Source organism: Tursiops truncatus, chromosome 4 (assembly GCF_011762595.2).
Source record: "Tursiops truncatus isolate mTurTru1 chromosome 4, mTurTru1.mat.Y, whole genome shotgun sequence".
NCBI classification, from domain to species: Eukaryota; Metazoa; Chordata; class Mammalia; order Artiodactyla; family Delphinidae; genus Tursiops; species Tursiops truncatus.
In genome coordinates, this window is record NC_047037.1 from 60,219,024 (window position 1) to 60,235,730 (window position 16,707).

Genomic DNA, 16,707 nt, shown 5'->3' on the forward strand with positions numbered 1-16,707 from the left:
TTAGAAAACTACTACAGTAAGGCCACTCAGGATGTCTGGTCACCCATACCACATCCCAGCATTTGTACCTGCTACATTCATGGTGACTCCATGTACAGGGGCAAGCACCTGACTACTTCATTATTTTTTCTAGAATAGCTGGAAATACATATTGAAATACATATTATTTTACTATTGTTTCCTTTTCTTTCTCCTTCACATTACAACTCTCCTTTACATTTAATTTTTTAATTTTTTTTAAGTATATGCATGAATAAGTAGGGGGTGGCTGTTCACCCTCTGGGCACACAGCTAAACTACATTTCCCAGCTTCCTTTGCAGTTAAGTGTATCCACATGACTGAGCTGGGTTCAAGTCAATGGAATGTGGTGCATACTCTTACTGAGCTGAGGCTTTTAAGAAGTGGTATGCTGTCTTTCCCTGTCTGCTTCCTGGATGCAGCTAATAAGAAAGACACAAAATGGATAATATCAGTAAGAGTCACAAAGTGAAAGGAGGCTTCATTCATGAACGTGAAGAAAAGTTGTCTGCTGACCATACATACATGCTGAACATACATACATGCTGAACATACATGCTGGACTGTTTTCAAGAGTAAGAACTAAATTTCTACTGTGTTCATTTGAGCCACTATACATACACTTCAGAGTTGTTACAGCTCTTTATCCCACCCTAACTAATGCAGATTACTACAGTATCTATACATTTCATTTCAGGATGATGAGGGGCAATACAAATTATTTGTTATAAAAAAAGAGGCATTTGGGACTTCCCTGGTGGCACAGTGGTTAACAATCCGCCTGCCAATGCAGGGGACACAGGTTCAATCCCTGGTCCAGGAAGATACCACATGCTGCGGAGCAACTAAGCCCATGTGCCACAACTACTGAGCCTGCGCTCTAGAGCCCATGAGCCACAACTATTGAAGCCCACGTGCCACAACTACTGAAGCCCGCGCGCGCCTAGAGCCCATGCTCCGCAACAAAAGAAGATACCACAATGAGAAGCCTGCGCACCGCAACAAAGAGTAGCCCCCGCTGGTCGCAACTAGAGAAAGCCCACACAGCAACGAAGATCCAATGCAGCCAAAAATAAATAAATAAATTTATTTTAAAAATTTTTAAAAAAGAGGCATTTGGTCCAGTGTGACTGAGAATCATTTCTGTAGCCTGCACTGCCCAATACAATAGCCACTAGACACATGTGGCTGCTGAGCCCTTGACATGTGACCAGTCCAAACTGAGGTGTGCTGTAAGTGGGAAATACAAACTATCAACAGATTTCTAAGACTTAGTACAAAAAAGTAAAATACCTCATTAATAATTTTGAATACTGATCATATGTTGGAACAATATTTTAGCTATACCAGGTTAAATAAAATTATTAAAATTGTTTTCCTAAAAAAGATAAATAAATAAAAGAATCATGAGTCAGGGGGCTGGGAATTTGTTGTAACTGACATCAGCCTAACCTAAAAAACACATTATTGAAGTGTGTAAGCCTTCAGAGAATGCTTCCTCCTGCTATTATTTTAAAAGGGATAAAATTATTATTGTGAAGAAAAACTAAATATGGAAATGAGTAAGGAACAATATAAACTGGCCATAGATAACTTCTGCTAATGTTGGGTATATGTTATATATGTCCAGTAATTTTTCATTATATGTGCATATAATGATGCATTCTATAATCCCACATCTACCTCTTTATCCTACTTATTCTTTCCTAATGTAATTAAATAATTTTGAAAACATTAAATAAATGTTTACTGCTCAAAAAAATTAAATAAATAAATAAATAAAATTAATTTCCTGTGTTCCTTTTTGCCTTCTTAATATGGTTACCACAAAATTTAAAAGTACATATGTGGGGGCTTCCCTGGTGGTGCAGTGGTTGAGAGTCCGCCTGCCGATGCAGGGGACACGGGTTCGTGCCCCGGTCCGGGAAGATCCCACATGCCACGGAGCGGCTGGGCCTGTGAGCCACGGCCGCTGAGCCTGCGCGTCCGGAGCCTGTGCTCCGCAACGGGAGAGGCCACAACAGTGAGAGGCCCGCGTACCGCAAAAAAAAGAAAAAAGTACATATGTGGGTCACATTATATTTCTATTAAACAGCACTGCTCTAGACCTTCTAGCAGTGGTTCTCATTTCACAGGTGCCAAGTTACTAGCTCCATCCCTCACTTAGCAGGTTCTAGTCTTTTTTGTTGATGGTTGTTCAGTGGTTAGCTGTGATTTTGCTGTTTTGGTTAGCTGTGATTTTGGTGTTTTCGTGAGAGGAGGTGAGTTCAAGTCTGTCATCTCTGACTTAGATACTGGTTTTAACTCTGCTCACTTCCTTGGTTTGACATTCTCCATTGTTTCAGGTGAGAACTTCCCACGTGCCCCCAGGAACTCCACCTCTACCAAACCTGGGCTCCATTGTTGTGCAAATGCTGGCAGATGTCGGACTCCACAAGCCTAAGAGTACTTCATGCCTTCATTATTAATTATTTCTAAAAGGATTAAAGGTGTTGAGAGAGACAGAGTCAGAGACAGAGAGAGAGACAGAAAGAGAGAGAAATTCAGGCAGTAATTCCAAGAGGGAAAATAACCATTAAAAGAAAAATAAAAGGATAATTCCTCATAATTAAAGGAAAGGCATTATGGCAGACACTGGTAAATGGTTAATTTATTCCCAACCTCCCTCTTCCCTGACCACCTTCTACTGTGGTGGTTAAAAAACTAAACGTTTGCCTTCTCAGACTCCCTTGCTGCTAGGAATGGCTACATCTCATAGTTCTGGAATGAGACATAAGCAGAAGTCTACCAAGAACTTCTAGGAAAGTTATTGCTCTCTTGACAAAAGGAACAGAAGAAACCATCACTGCTCCTTTTCCTTCTTCCTGCTTTGGACACAGACTTGATGTCTGGAGCTGTAGTAACCATCTTGGGGTCAAGACTTTAAAAACAAGAGAAACATCAAGAGAATCACAAAGATGCCAGCCTAAATGTTGTTGAGCCACTCATCAAATACCAAGAATTTCTACCTCCAGACCTCTTGTTATATACTTTAAAAAACAAACAGACATGTCCTATAGGCTAAGTTCTCTCGTAGCCAGATACTATGCTAAGCACTATCCTTAAAACAACCCACTTTACAGATGAGAAACCCTGTTCAGAGCAACCTACTAATTGTGTTGAAATATGAACCTAGATGGTCTGAGTCCAAAGCCTAGAGTGTTTTCATCACACTAACCTGATTATATTCTCTTGTTTCCTAGCTAAGCCATGAACTTAGAAATATCCCAAGTTCATTGGGAACATGCAAGTTGTCTTCCAAGGTCAGACCCACCAGATACCCTAGCCCTGGTCACTATCTAATTCCTCCTGATGGCCCTGCTCACTGGCCTCGCCATCCAGAGGCTTCAAACCATCTGGCCACAAATCTGGGTCAGGCATCATGCAATGAGCCCAGTTCTTCCACCAGCCAGGGGAGCACACTCACAAAACACAGCAGGCCAGGCACCTGGGGCTTCACTGAGAAAAAGGCTCCATCCTCTCTTTCCCAGCATGCCTGGCTGATGGGGCCTCTGGCTCTCTCCAGATCTCAGTGGAATCTATTGAAAAGTCTGCAGCTGGAACGTCTTCACCCTGCTTGTCTGAATCAGGACAAGGAAAACGGCTGTGACTCAGAGCAGATGCCACAGCTGGACTGCCACAGCCATGGGAAAAGACCTAATTGCAGAGATTTCTGCTTTACAACTACAGCTACACAGGCCCCCACGATAGCCTTGCTGCTGACATTTGCTGCCTCTGCCAGGTGAAGAGGGACAGTTAAAGATGCAAAGCAAGACCGCTGATTCCAAAAAAGTGCTGACTCGGAGAACCCCATGGCTGCTGATAATATTCCTGACTTGTAGTGTTGCAAATGCTATCACAGCTAATCCATGCTTCTCTCTCATAAGAAGGTCAAACTTGAGGCAACAAGATGACGAAAGAAGCTCAGGAATGAAAGGACTGTCTTTGCCACAAACTGCCTTTCCTAAAGCAGAGGTGTCTTCTTGGTCCAGTGTGAGTTTTCAGTTCTATGTTCTGCATTAAACAGTGACAATTACCTCTATTCCTGACTTAATTGTGGCATTATACACTATATTCACTGTATGGTTTTGGTCCCTTATAAAAACGCTGTCATACTGAAAATTATTTTTCAGTTATATACTTTAAAAAACAAATTGTGTTGAAATATGAACCTAGATGGTTCATAAAATAACATTTTTATGGATTAAAATAAACATTTTTATGGATTGAAATATATCAGGAAAAAAGAGCAAGCATGTAGTTGGCAGTTGCAATACTAAGCACTTTTCACACATTATGTCTTTAATCCTCAAAATTATGATGATCCCATTCATTACACAGGTGAGGAGAGTGAAGCTTAGACAAGTAAATTACCCAACGTGGTACAGCTAGTCAATAGCAGAATCTAAACCCATATCTAGGGCTGTCTGGCACCAGTTTATGATTTTCACTATACTGCCTCTAAGAAATAAGCATAGAAAGAAATGCCTCAATATTACTCAAAGAGATAACTTTGGATATTTAAATGTATCAATCAGTCAATGGACTTCTCCCCCAGATGAGTCATTGTGCAATCTTATATGCCAGAATCACGTTCCGAGTTGAGGCATTAGAGTTTTGGTGTAAAACTATAGGAATCCACCCGACCCACCCCATTATCCATTCGAGACCTTAATGCATGCTGGCCTTGGGCCTTCTGTGACATAGGGCCATAGCAGCAGTTGCCAGAAACCCAGAGACAGTTTCCCATGCTGCCTTTTGTTGTGCACTATCCTAGGTTCACTGTGGGAAGCTATGACGCTTCACCTGCAGGAGGCTGGCTAGGCACTCCCACCAGGGTCAAGACAGTGGTGCCTAGACTGGGGACGTGGGGAGCCTCACAGGACAAAGCAGGAGGACTTGAATAATTTCAACCTCAGCATGTATTATGTTTCGGCCTCTGTTCTAAGCATTAGCAATGCAGGCAGAAATTTTTAAAATGAGAACCCTGTATTTTACGGAGCTTTAAAAAAAAAATTAGATCCATAAGAGCTAAGAGTAAAAGACAAATCTCTCAGAGAACAAATAACCTCAGCACTATTCATGAGCCCTTAAAACCAAGACTCCCTTAAGGTTGGATCTTGGTAGAACATCCAACAAGAATATTGGAAGAACATCATGGTGACAGCTAATGTCAATAGTTATTTCTCTTTTTTTTGCGGTACGCGGACCTCTCACTGTTGTGGCCTCTCCTGTTGCGGAGCACAGGCTCCAGACGCGCAGGCTCAGCGGCCATGGCTCACGGGCCCAGCCGCTCCGCGGCATGTGGGATCTTTCCGGACCGGGGCACGAACCCGTGTCCCCTGCAATGGCAGGCGGACTCTCAACCACTGCGCCACCGGGGAAGCCCAGGAGTTATTTCTTTTTCCTTCCTCAAAATCTTTTCAGCTCTGTTCTTTACAACTCAAAGAAATGTACTCCCTTGGGAAAGATCAAATTTCACCCAACAGCAAAAGAAGTAACATCTATGAGATGCCACCCTCCTCCCGCTCAATATTCCTCAGTTCATTCTAGTCCTGGGTGAGGCTTAAGGGATGACTGAGACTTGAGCATAATGTTAATCAAGTTCAAGAGGCTGGGCCCTCCCAGCAAGACCGCCCAACAAAATCTAGAAATGCAAATGAATTTGCCCCTTACCTGAAAGAATGGCAAATTGTCTGTGAAGTTGTTCAATTATATCCACTGCCACCAAGGGCCTGATTTCCTGCTGCATAATTTCATCTGCACAAATGAAACACAAATTAGGTTAAATCCTTGCAAATTATAAAGAGAATTTAAAGGAAGAAAGGGAAGTTCCACTACTAGGGAAGTCTGGAATTTACCAAGATATGGTTATGGGCACATTATTCTCTTGAGAACTCAATTCCTGAAGCAGGGATGGATCTGGGTTTTGTGTGGTTTGACATTTATACACATGAGCACGGGACATTTCTAGTGCCTCTCCCAAGGTTCTGGGAGGGGTCAGTGCAAGGAAGAGGCCCTGAAGCTTAAGCTTCAGTAGCTTCACAGTAAACCTGCTACGATGGTCTCATTACCAAGGGAAGTGCTTAGAGATCTGCCCATTCCTTTGCGTCTGCAGAAGGACATTTTAAACACAAACAATGTAAGTTACCAGAGTTCGTCTCAAACTGGGTCAGAAAATCAATCCGGGACTTATGAAGGTTCTTTTGTTTTTATTCCTTCCCTCACTTTCTTCCTTTTTGTCTTTCTCTTAGTCACCTCCATTCCTTTTTTTCCCCTTCCAGAATACTTCAAGGAGCCTCTTCCCACTGCCAAACATGTTTAACGAAGCACACTCCATTTTGCTAAATAAAGATGCTCCTTACTGAATAAAAGGTTACAGGTTCCCAAAGCAAAAATTCAAGCACAAACCTGCAAATGTCCTCTAACCACAACGAGTGATTTATAAGCACTAAGATTTGCATTCTATCCATTTGGGGAAAGGGTACTAAAGAGAGGGGGGAGAAGACTGAGTGGCATCTCTTAGCCTGGTCTGGGAAGGGGAAGGAATTTTCATGCTCCCTCTGCCTACAATATTATTATCCTCATTTAACTATTTGCCAGGGAACCTCAAAAAATGAACTAGTTATTGTTTCTACAGCAGTTAAACATCAGCTTAGACTAAGGTACAAACCAAATAGCCTTGTACGCTGATGCAAAACAGGTATCACCTATTGTTTTGGCATGCAGCCAGGTTAATGTGATATTCTAATATTGATCAATCAGAAAGTAATATTTGGGAAGCTCCTCCCAGAGCCTTGGTTTCCACTTCTCAGCTTTGGTGTAAAGGTTGCAGGAGACGATGCATATGGTGATATACATAGTAGATGCTAAGTAAACGCTAGTTACATTCATCACTCTGGAAAGACCTTGCCTATATTTGCTTTCTGAAAGTCTCCTAAGGGGTGGGGCAAGTGCCGCTCAAACCCCAAGACGCTTTTCAGTGAATTCTACCACTTTTTCTGGAGGAAAGGACTTTCCACTGTGAATTCACTACAAATTCAAAGACCCCTGTATCACTGCTACAGGTGTTGCCTCTTACAACCTGCCTGTATACAATGATGACACTGTAGTTATATTTTACGAAAAAAGAAGGGCCTTCTCTGTTAGATACACAAAGTAAAGTCCCTAACAGTAAAAAGATAGGAAGTCTGAGATCTGCTTAAAAATATTCCCTTCTGCCAAAAACATACAGGGAGCAGGAAATAGCGGGCGGGGGTTGGGGGAGATGAAACCAGATTGACAGAAATGCGGATAATTGTTGAAACTGGTTGATGGGCCCTTGGCAGTTCATTATAAAATTCTTTCGCATATTTTTCAAATTTTCCATAATAAAATTTAAATTACAAATGGACAAGAAAATAGAAAGCTTAAGCAGAAACAGGAGTTACGTAACTGAAGAGTTTTTCAGAACACAATCTCCCAGTGGTCTGGGAAAGTGGCATACTCAAAAATACAGCTGGTTTATTATTTTTCCATACCTGAGGGAGTCTATTTAAGGGACAATGACTCCAAAGAAAAACCAGTATCATAAGATGCAATTTATTGTTATTGTACCTCAATATCTGAGATGTGCTTTAAAGTAAACATTTTAAATTAAAGAGGTAAGATCTGAAAGAAACAACAGAAGTGAGTTAAGCTAACCATCCCCCCACACCCCGGTCCCATCTTATTTTTTAAATGAAGAAACGGAGAGATTGTGACCTTGCCTGTGGTCACACAATAATTTAAGTGTGGAGCCTGGGTCAGCCCTGGATCACTTGACTCTAAGAGGGCAAACGTGATGGAGTTTCTAGACCCTTGGCCTTGAGGAGCATTGGCTTCTACCACCCGAGACGTTGACTAGTGTCTCTCATCTTGGGAATCTGTGGAGGATTGTCCAGCCTTCCAACAGAGACATTTTCACCTGCCTCCTGTGGTTACCAAAGGAACAGGACTAAAATCTACGATTTGTTTTTCCAAGAATAGAAATGAGCTGGTTTGCCTTTGGCCCAGATTTTGCTGAGACAGCCTGGCCCCCAGCCAGGGAGTGACATGGTTATCCTTGAAGACTTCCCAGTGAAGGAACCTCATGACCCAACCTGGCCAGCAACAGAGCATGAGGGTTTCTCAGACTCGGCACTGACCCAGTGCATGGAGATGACCTCAGACACACCCAGCTTTTAGTGATGCCTGACACCTGTGGGCCATGCGCAGTTCAGCCTCAGTTATGCTCTGTACCAGAGGAAACACACAGACCAGCCCTTGCTGCTGGCAGGCCCTGCTACCCACTCCTGTAGAGATGGGGTGGGAAGGGAGCGTAGGAGCTCTCTGATCTAAAGGAACACCTCCCCCTGCAGTGGGAAGGAAGCTGCCTCAGCCCTACATGCTAAGAGCCGTTTCTGCCAAATTCTAGCTGGGCAACCACAGCAAGAACATGCTGAGCCTTAGTATCCACACGTGTAAAATGGCTTTTCCTTCTCCAGGAACAGTTGGGCTTGGCCAGTGATGACCCACTGAGGTGGTGGTACCTGCTGCACCCTGCAGGCCCCTCTGTCCTGTGTGGAGGCTTCCTGCTTCCTGCTTGCTATTTTTGATGCATGTAGATTAGGGAGAAACTTGTCTCTCTATAACCCACACAAGGCAAAGTGAAGTAGTATTTGAATTTCAACACAATTTCTATCCTAGGCAAAGTTACAGATAGATCTGGGGAAAACTTGTCTCTTTTCTATCTCTGTGATTATATGTTACCCTGGACCCACAGTGCTAAAACTGCAGGAAGTATCCACAAAGGTCTCCTAGGTGATGGAGTACAGCCCAGCACATCCCATTGGAATTCAGTTGTAGGCAGCAAGAAACACCTCTGTGTTGTCCACCCCCCAGACCCCACACCCCCATCTGAGAAAAATGTGGGCTCTGGGGCAGGACCCTTCCTACTAATTGCATCCTCCTCCTCAGGGCAGAGGGCAGGAAACTGGCTGATAAAAGCTGATGCAGTCTAACTGTTGCAACTAGTAAGGAATATAGGGCAGTGAAACCCTTAGCCTCTGCTTTTGCTGTTCTGAAATTTCAGTCACACTGGGATTTAAAAGACTCAAGTATGGTCTGAGGGAAAAGGAACCAAAATACTAAATAAATAAATAAACAAACTACTTAATTAATAAGTTAAGGCGTACAAGTATGATCTGACCCAAGAGGGAAGGCAGACCCAAGTTTGACAGATCCTGCTGCATTACTATTGAATACTTTGCCCAGGGAATCTGGTGGGCAGAAAGGATGGAAGGGTCGGTTGTTAGCTGAACTAGGAATGGGACCAGGATCTCCACTCAGCCACTGCTCTGACATTATTGAGAGCACCAGCTGTGAGCCAGCCCTAAGAAGACACTTTACAGATAACTTGTTTAATTAGTTATACAATGTAAAGGAAGGCACCCTAGCACTAAAATGAACCTCCTCCAGCCCAGCCTGCCCTCCCACTCCCACAACTAGAACAGATGTGACTGCTGAGAAAACACGTGTGGACCAGAGGCTCTGAGGAATCAGTTGCTGGGGTGGTTCAAAAAGGCACCCTGGGGTCATGCTGTGTTTCACTTCTCTTTCTTACTGGACAGGTTAGAAAGAACACAAACCCATTTTACTTCTTCTACTGCCTCCTAAGCTACAGGGATGCTTAACCTGAACCAGAAGACTTAGTATTGAAGTTTGTCCATAAATTAACATTGAGTAAGAGGCACTTGAAAAGCAGATGGAAGAATTTTTTAAGGAGAAATTTAGAAGATTTTAAAAACCAAGAACACTAAAAAATGTCCAACTGGGCTTCCCTGGTGGTGCAGTGGATAGGAGTCTGCCTGCCAGTGCGGGGGGACACGGGTTCGATCCCTGGTCCGGGAGGATCCCACATGCCGCAGAGCAACTAAGCCCGTGAACCACAACTACTGAGCCTGCGCTCTAGAGCCCAGGAGCCACAACTACTGAGCCCGTGTGCCTAGAGCCCGCGCTCCACAAGAGAGGCCATCGCGATGAGAAGTCTGCGCACCGCAGCAAAGAGTGGCCCCCACTCACCGCAACTAGAGGAAGCCCGCATGCAGCAATGGACACACAATGCAGCCAAAAATAAATATAAATAAATATATAATCTTGTCTTTAAAAAAAAAGTCCAACTTCCTAGTAGTCAAATAATGTAATTAAAACAGCAATAGAATTTCTCATTTTATCCATAAAATAATACACAATGCTGGGGTTCTGTTCGAAAACTAGTACTTCTGCATAGCCTTGGGGAGTAAAGCTGGTAGTGTCCTTTCAGAAAGTAGTTTCACAATATTTTACCCAGTGATTATTGTGTAGATTACATACTAAACTCCCTATATACATCACCTTATTTAATCCTCAAAACAACTCTAACAGCAATATGGAACTAGATTTGCAATAGCTGGTCCAAGGTCAAGCAGAACCAGAATTTGAACCCAGCTCATTCTAAACTCCAAAGCCCAACATGGTAACCATTACAATACAGAGCTTCAATACATAGTCATCAAAATCTTCATAACCTTTTACCCACTCGTCCTATATCTGGAAATGTATCCTGAGAAAATAACAAAATAAAAACTTTATACATAAAAAGGTGGACTGGAATATTATTTATAAGAGTGAAAAAATGGAAGCAATCATGGTATAATTATGAAACCATGTCATAGAAAAAGATTTAAGATGTAATTTCAAGAACATAAAAATCACATGTATGGTGAGATTGAAGCCAGGTTCAGAAAGAAAGAGGAAAGCAGGTGGAGTGTGTGTGCACATGGGTACTGGCATATGAGAAAGGAATACAAGAAATAGTTGTTTTAGGGCTTCCCTGGTGGCGCAGTGGTTGGGAGTCCGCCTGCCGATGCAAGGGACGCGGGTTCGTGCCCCGGTCTGGGAAGATCCCACATACCGCGGAGCGGCTGGGCCCGTGAGCCACGGCCGCCAAGCCTGCGCGTCTGGAGCCTGTGCTCCACAACGGGGGAGGCCACAGCGGTGAGAGGCCCGCGTATCGCAAAAAAAAAAAGAAATAGTTGTTTTAGAGTGATGGAATCCTATTTGGTTACTCCCTTTAGTTTACATAGAGAAAAGTATGCTCTGGTAGTGTTTATTTTTTATGCTAATAGGACTTTATTGAAGTATAATTTACATGCAGTACAATGCACAAATATTAAATGTACACGTTGATGAATTTTGACAAACACATAACTAATGTAACCACTAAACAGATCAAGATATGAAACATTTCCATCACCCCAGGAAGTTTCCTTGTGACCCCTGCCCAGGCCCTGTAACCCTCCCTCCGATAAACATATGTGTTAAAGACCACACGGGTGCCTCTGTCCTCATGACCCAGAACTCAGGGCTGGCAGAACACACTGTACCCTGAACAGCTACTCTCTTAACACCATTGGGGCTCCAGGGAAAGACTTCTCCACATCTCTTGGTCTATATCCTCAAAAGAAAAGGCGCACTGCATCCAAATGCTATGATGGCTTGTGGGCTGTGCCACTGCTGGTATCAGGGACAGACACTGCTTCAGAGTGCTGGGAGGATTTGAGCAGCGGAAGTGCTTAAGTAAGAAAAAAACAAATCAATTAACTTGTCAAATTCTTCCTCTCACATGGCATGAATGATGTAGATTCTTTTTTTCAAATTCATTTTTTACATCTTTATTGGATTATAATTACTTTACAATGTTGTGTTAGTTTCTGCTGCACAACAAAGTGAATCAGCTATATGTATACCTATACCCCCTCCCTCTTGAGCCTCCCTGCCACCCTCCCCATGTAGATTCTTATATAATGAAATATGTCCAGTACTACTGAGCAACAACATTCTCACTTTTTTCTTCCAATTCATGATGCAAATATATTCAAATTTTGAACTCCTTGAACGCAATTACATTTTACTTAGATCACATTGATTTTAGATCACTGCTCTCAATGGAGCTCAAATTATGTGAAAATCTCAATTATAACAACATAGTGTATTTGCTGACATGATTAGAAAACAAATTTTATGGGTTAACTAATGCCTTACGGGTTACGGATATCTTTATTACTCATCCAAATTTCAGTGGCCCATCAACACAACACTCAGATGCATGCAATAATTCAATGTATTCATCTTTGCTATTTTCTGATTTTTAGTCATATAAAAACCATACCTTTATATACTTTAAATCTTGTTCTTATGGGGGTGTGTTTATCAAGTTAAAAGAATAGTACTTTTTATTTAAATGCCACATATGGGCCTCTATTTGTACTCTTGCCCCAGGCTCTGCAAATACCTGTTTAAAATTGCTTTGAGAAGTGATGAGATATTATTAGGCATAAGGATTTCCATTTTTGAATGCTTATCCAAATCCCTTTTCTTTCTTTTTATTACAAAAAAAATGTTTAAGCTTATTAATTTCTGTTGACATCTCACATGTGCCCTTGCGTGAGACAAGCACGGCACCAAGGTGGAAGTTTTTATGCAAAGGGTTTCCTTAGCAACAATAGCTGGAGATGACATTCTCCTGAAGTCCTTCATAACTCCAGGAGAGGCAAACCAGCTCTGCTGCCTGGGGCATATTGAATAAAAAGCAATCAAAGCCCTGCAAGAAATTAAGAAACTGTGAAAATACCTAATCCCTCCCTCTGTTAAGGCTCCCAAATTTTAGCACTAGGTTTCAAAGTGACCCCACCTGTATTTTAATCAATACTGCCCCAGAGCAGTGCTCTCAAATTACAATGATAAATCACCTGTGCTTTAAAATGCAGATTCTGATTTAGCAGGCCTGGGGTGGGGCCAGAGATTCTGCATTTCTAAAAAACTCTCTTGATGCTGCTAATTCAACAGAGAAGCAAGCACAAGTTGAAGTTCCAAGACTTTAGACCATTCTTGTTCCTTTCCCATTGCTTACGAAAATGCAGTTCAGGGAAAAAAAAAAACTTTTTATTTAAGTTGTTTCCTAGTGCTTCTCCTATCATTCAATAAAAATAATCATCTATATGTATGCAAAGTATATTTGAAACTGAGGCCTAGCTGGTGTAAACTTTTGGCCTACATTTCCTGCTGTGTTGATTTTAGGATCAGCACCCTGGGAAACAAGCCAACCCGACCTTTAGCACTTGTTTTACCTCTCCTTCCAGCACCCCCAAGCCCTACCCCAGTGCTCAGTGTGGGCCCCTTAATGCAGCGGTCCCCAACCTTTTTGGCACCAGGGACCGGTTTTGTGGAGCGGAGGTGGGGGGTGGGGGGTGTTGTGTGTGTGGGTGATGGTTCCGGCGGTAAGGTGAGCGATGGAGATCAACAGATAAAGCTTTGCTTGCTTGCCTGCCGCTCACCTCCTGCTCTGCGGCCCAGTTCCTAACAGGCCTCGGACCGGTCCTGGTCCACAGCCCAGGGGTTGGGGACCCATGCCTTAATGCCTATCCTCTCATTCTAGGACCACTCCCAGCCCGGCATTCAGTCAAGTCAGAAGCAGTGTCTTTGGTAAAACAACAAAATATGGTCTAATGTGATGAGATGAGAAGACTAGTTATGACTAATGCTCATTCGACATGGCATTCTTCCAAAAGTTTCTGCACTTTCATTTCTTTCTAAAGCTCTTAGAGGAAAAAATATCTTAACAAAGGAATCAAAGTGGTAGCATCTTAGACATTTTAGCAATATGATGGATACACAATTTTATTTTTGTTTAAGAAAAAGCCCTGGAGGCTCTGGCTAAACATTCCTGCCTTCCTCTCTCAGTGTATTCATTCATTCAGGTACTATGGAAGCAGAATGAAAGAAACTGGACTTGCATCCCAGCTCTGCCACTAACCAGCCCCTCCACCTTCAGGTTCTCCCTCTGTAAAATGGGAGTGGATAATAATTAATAATGTCTCCTCCTAGAGGACTGTTGTGAGGATTAATACTACCATTTATTGAGCACTTTCTACCTACTGGGCACTGTGCTACATGCTGATGAAATAAAAATCATATTGTAAGGCAAGATAAGAAAAATTTAAACATAAAAATGTTCTCTTCCCTTTGGCCTCCTCCCTCCTTTCTAGTGTGCATTACGCATTAACCAGACCTCTCCAATAGCAGAAATACCTGCTCAACCATAAAGATCAATTTTTCTTCTTCTGGTGCCAGCCATATAACTCCTTAGAAGATAACATTCCTTTCTCAATCCCATAAGAGGTCATGATGACCCACCACTCACCTTGTCCGTGCAGACATCTTCGGTGAACTTTATGTAAAATGCCAATATATCATTTCCCTTAAAGATAGCAATTGGTGCAGAACAGACTAGTCAGACCACCTGCAGAGATACTGGGCTGCACCTAATGGAAGTTCTTAGCTTACATATTTATTAATGACCTTATTAATATACTAGCTATATTACTTGTATTCTGCCTATTTTATAAGATTGTTTCTTGCATGACCAAATGTGTGACTAGGCGACTTGAAACGACTGACCAAATATATAGTTCTATAAGATCAATGTTTATACTAGTGTAACTCTAGATATGGGAAGAAGCAATAAGAGGGAACCATAACAGACTAGTAAGACAGCGGGTCCAGAGGATTCTGGCTATTGTTAGGAGGGCCTAGTCCAGTAATGGCGCATTGAGTGGCCTATCCAAAAATTCCACGCCTGACCTAAGAATGAGCATTCTTAGTGTCCTGGGACAAATTGGTCACGAAATGCCTCCCAAACTTTGGTTGAAATTAAGACTGAAAGGGAAGGGACTGTAAAATAAAGAATATTGTCCACCATCCAGTTCTGCAAGAATCAAGTCATTAACCACTGCTGTCACTGACCAACAATACACTCTGAAAGGAATTCAAGGCGAAGATCAGGATGAGGAACTTTGTGCTCTGGGAAAACCGACAGAACTGGCCCTCAGCTAGTTAAATATTTCCAGAAGAAAATTTTATGAATCTGGTCCTTTCATCTTCCCATAATTAGAAAAGCACTAAAACCATTAACTCAGAGATCTGTTCCTTCTACCAAGATGAGTGCTTGACTGCATGTACCCCTTGATCAAAATCACGTATGCACTAGCCTTGCCCCCTCCTTACCTCTTCAGAACAGTTCTCAGAGCTCTCTGAGAGACTGTCTCCTGGGTTATAATCCCCAGGTTGGTATGAATAAAAATTTCCATTTCTTTCTTAGATAGACTATTAATTCTTTCATTGACAATGCTTTACATACATTATCTAATTTAATTAAAATAACGTATGAAAGCAATTTGTATATAGTAGATTCAACAGAAGCCAATTAAATTTATCATCCAGTTCTTTGAGCCATGATCTCAAGGATACCGCAATAGATTTTTCTCGAACACCCGCATTACTGCCACCCACTGGTGATTTGCTTTGAAATGCTGCTCATAAATTCCCCACTGATGTCATGTGACCTCTTTCTCTTTCACTATGAACTAAGTTTGATAGAACTTATGAGGTTGGAAGAACTCAGGAGCAGAAGGGAGATTAGAATTAGATTGAAATATAAATAGGGATGTAGTGTATGATAAAAGTGGCATTTCCCATGGGGCCAGAGGGAGATTACAGATTCCCTCACTATCTGATAGTAGAGTATTCCTAGGAAACCTTTTGTAAGCCAAAAGGGCATAAAGCAAAGAGGCAATTACCTCAGTACACATCTTGCTAATAGATGCACGAAATAAGTCAAGATAAAGCATAGATGCTCACTGACACAATTCAAAGCTATGGCAGCTTGATGCAGAGATGCTGAGTCTAGTTCCAGGGGAAGGAGCTTGGTGGTACCACTCTGCGTGTGCACTGCCTCTATAATGGCTCACTACTAAACAAATGTTGAACACTTTTTGCTTTTCTCCTAAAAGTGAAAATCTTCTTTGGAGTTCTTTTGGTTAGCAAAAACAGGTACTAACGTAGGTCTTTCATAAAAGCAAAATGGCCAAAGCAAACTTTCGAAAAGCAGGGGATACCTGTACTCAGCAAATAGTGCTGGGTAACAAATAGAACCTGGCCATAACAGGACATCAAGTATAGTGATTAAGAGCCTGACCTCTGGTGTCACATGCCTGAGTTCAAACCCTGGCTCTGCCACTTACAGCAGAATAATCTCAAGCAAGTCAATGAACTTCCCTGTGCCTCAGTTTTCCTGATTTGAAAATGAGGGAAATTATAATACATCCACCTAGTATGGTTGTTGTAAGAACTGAGTTAATGTTAGAAAACTTAAGAAAAATTCCCAGTATATAGTAGGTGCATGTACAGGTATTTTATTATTGTCAACAATGCTAAGCTGTATCCAAATTTCACTTCTTGCATCAAAATAAACTCCAGCCACATTAAATAATGAAATGACAGAATTACTAAAAGAAAATATGGGAGAACATTTTTATAATCCTGGAATTGGAACACCTTTCGAAGCATGACAAATCCCAATAAGAGTGATAGATTTACCAATTTGAAAACTACTTTGGCAAGGTAAACACACCTTTAACAAACTCAAAAGAAATGTAACCAACTGGAATATTTACAGCACATGTGGCTGATAAAAGGCTTATCTCCCTAGAATATAGAGAGCTCTTACAAAATTCACAAGAAATAGGTAAAGTGGGCTGGATGGTCCCCCTGCC

At 42.0% G+C, this 16,707-nt stretch overlaps 1 protein-coding gene across 4 annotated transcripts in view; it reads right to left on the reverse strand.

Annotated features, from left to right (window-relative positions):
- MCF2L2 (MCF.2 cell line derived transforming sequence-like 2) overlaps positions 1-16,707 on the reverse strand; it is a 234,221-nt gene that overhangs the window by 203,476 nt on the left and 14,038 nt on the right. For all 4 annotated transcript variants that reach the window (XR_012331396.1, XR_012331397.1, XR_012331398.1 and 1 more), the window contains exon 2: positions 5,735-5,818. Coding sequence is in view for 1 of the 4 variants with exons in the window: in XM_073803931.1 (XP_073660032.1) it covers positions 5,735-5,818 (84 nt within the window). In the remaining 3 variants the exon portion in view is untranslated. The remainder of the gene's footprint in view (positions 1-5,734; positions 5,819-16,707) is intronic.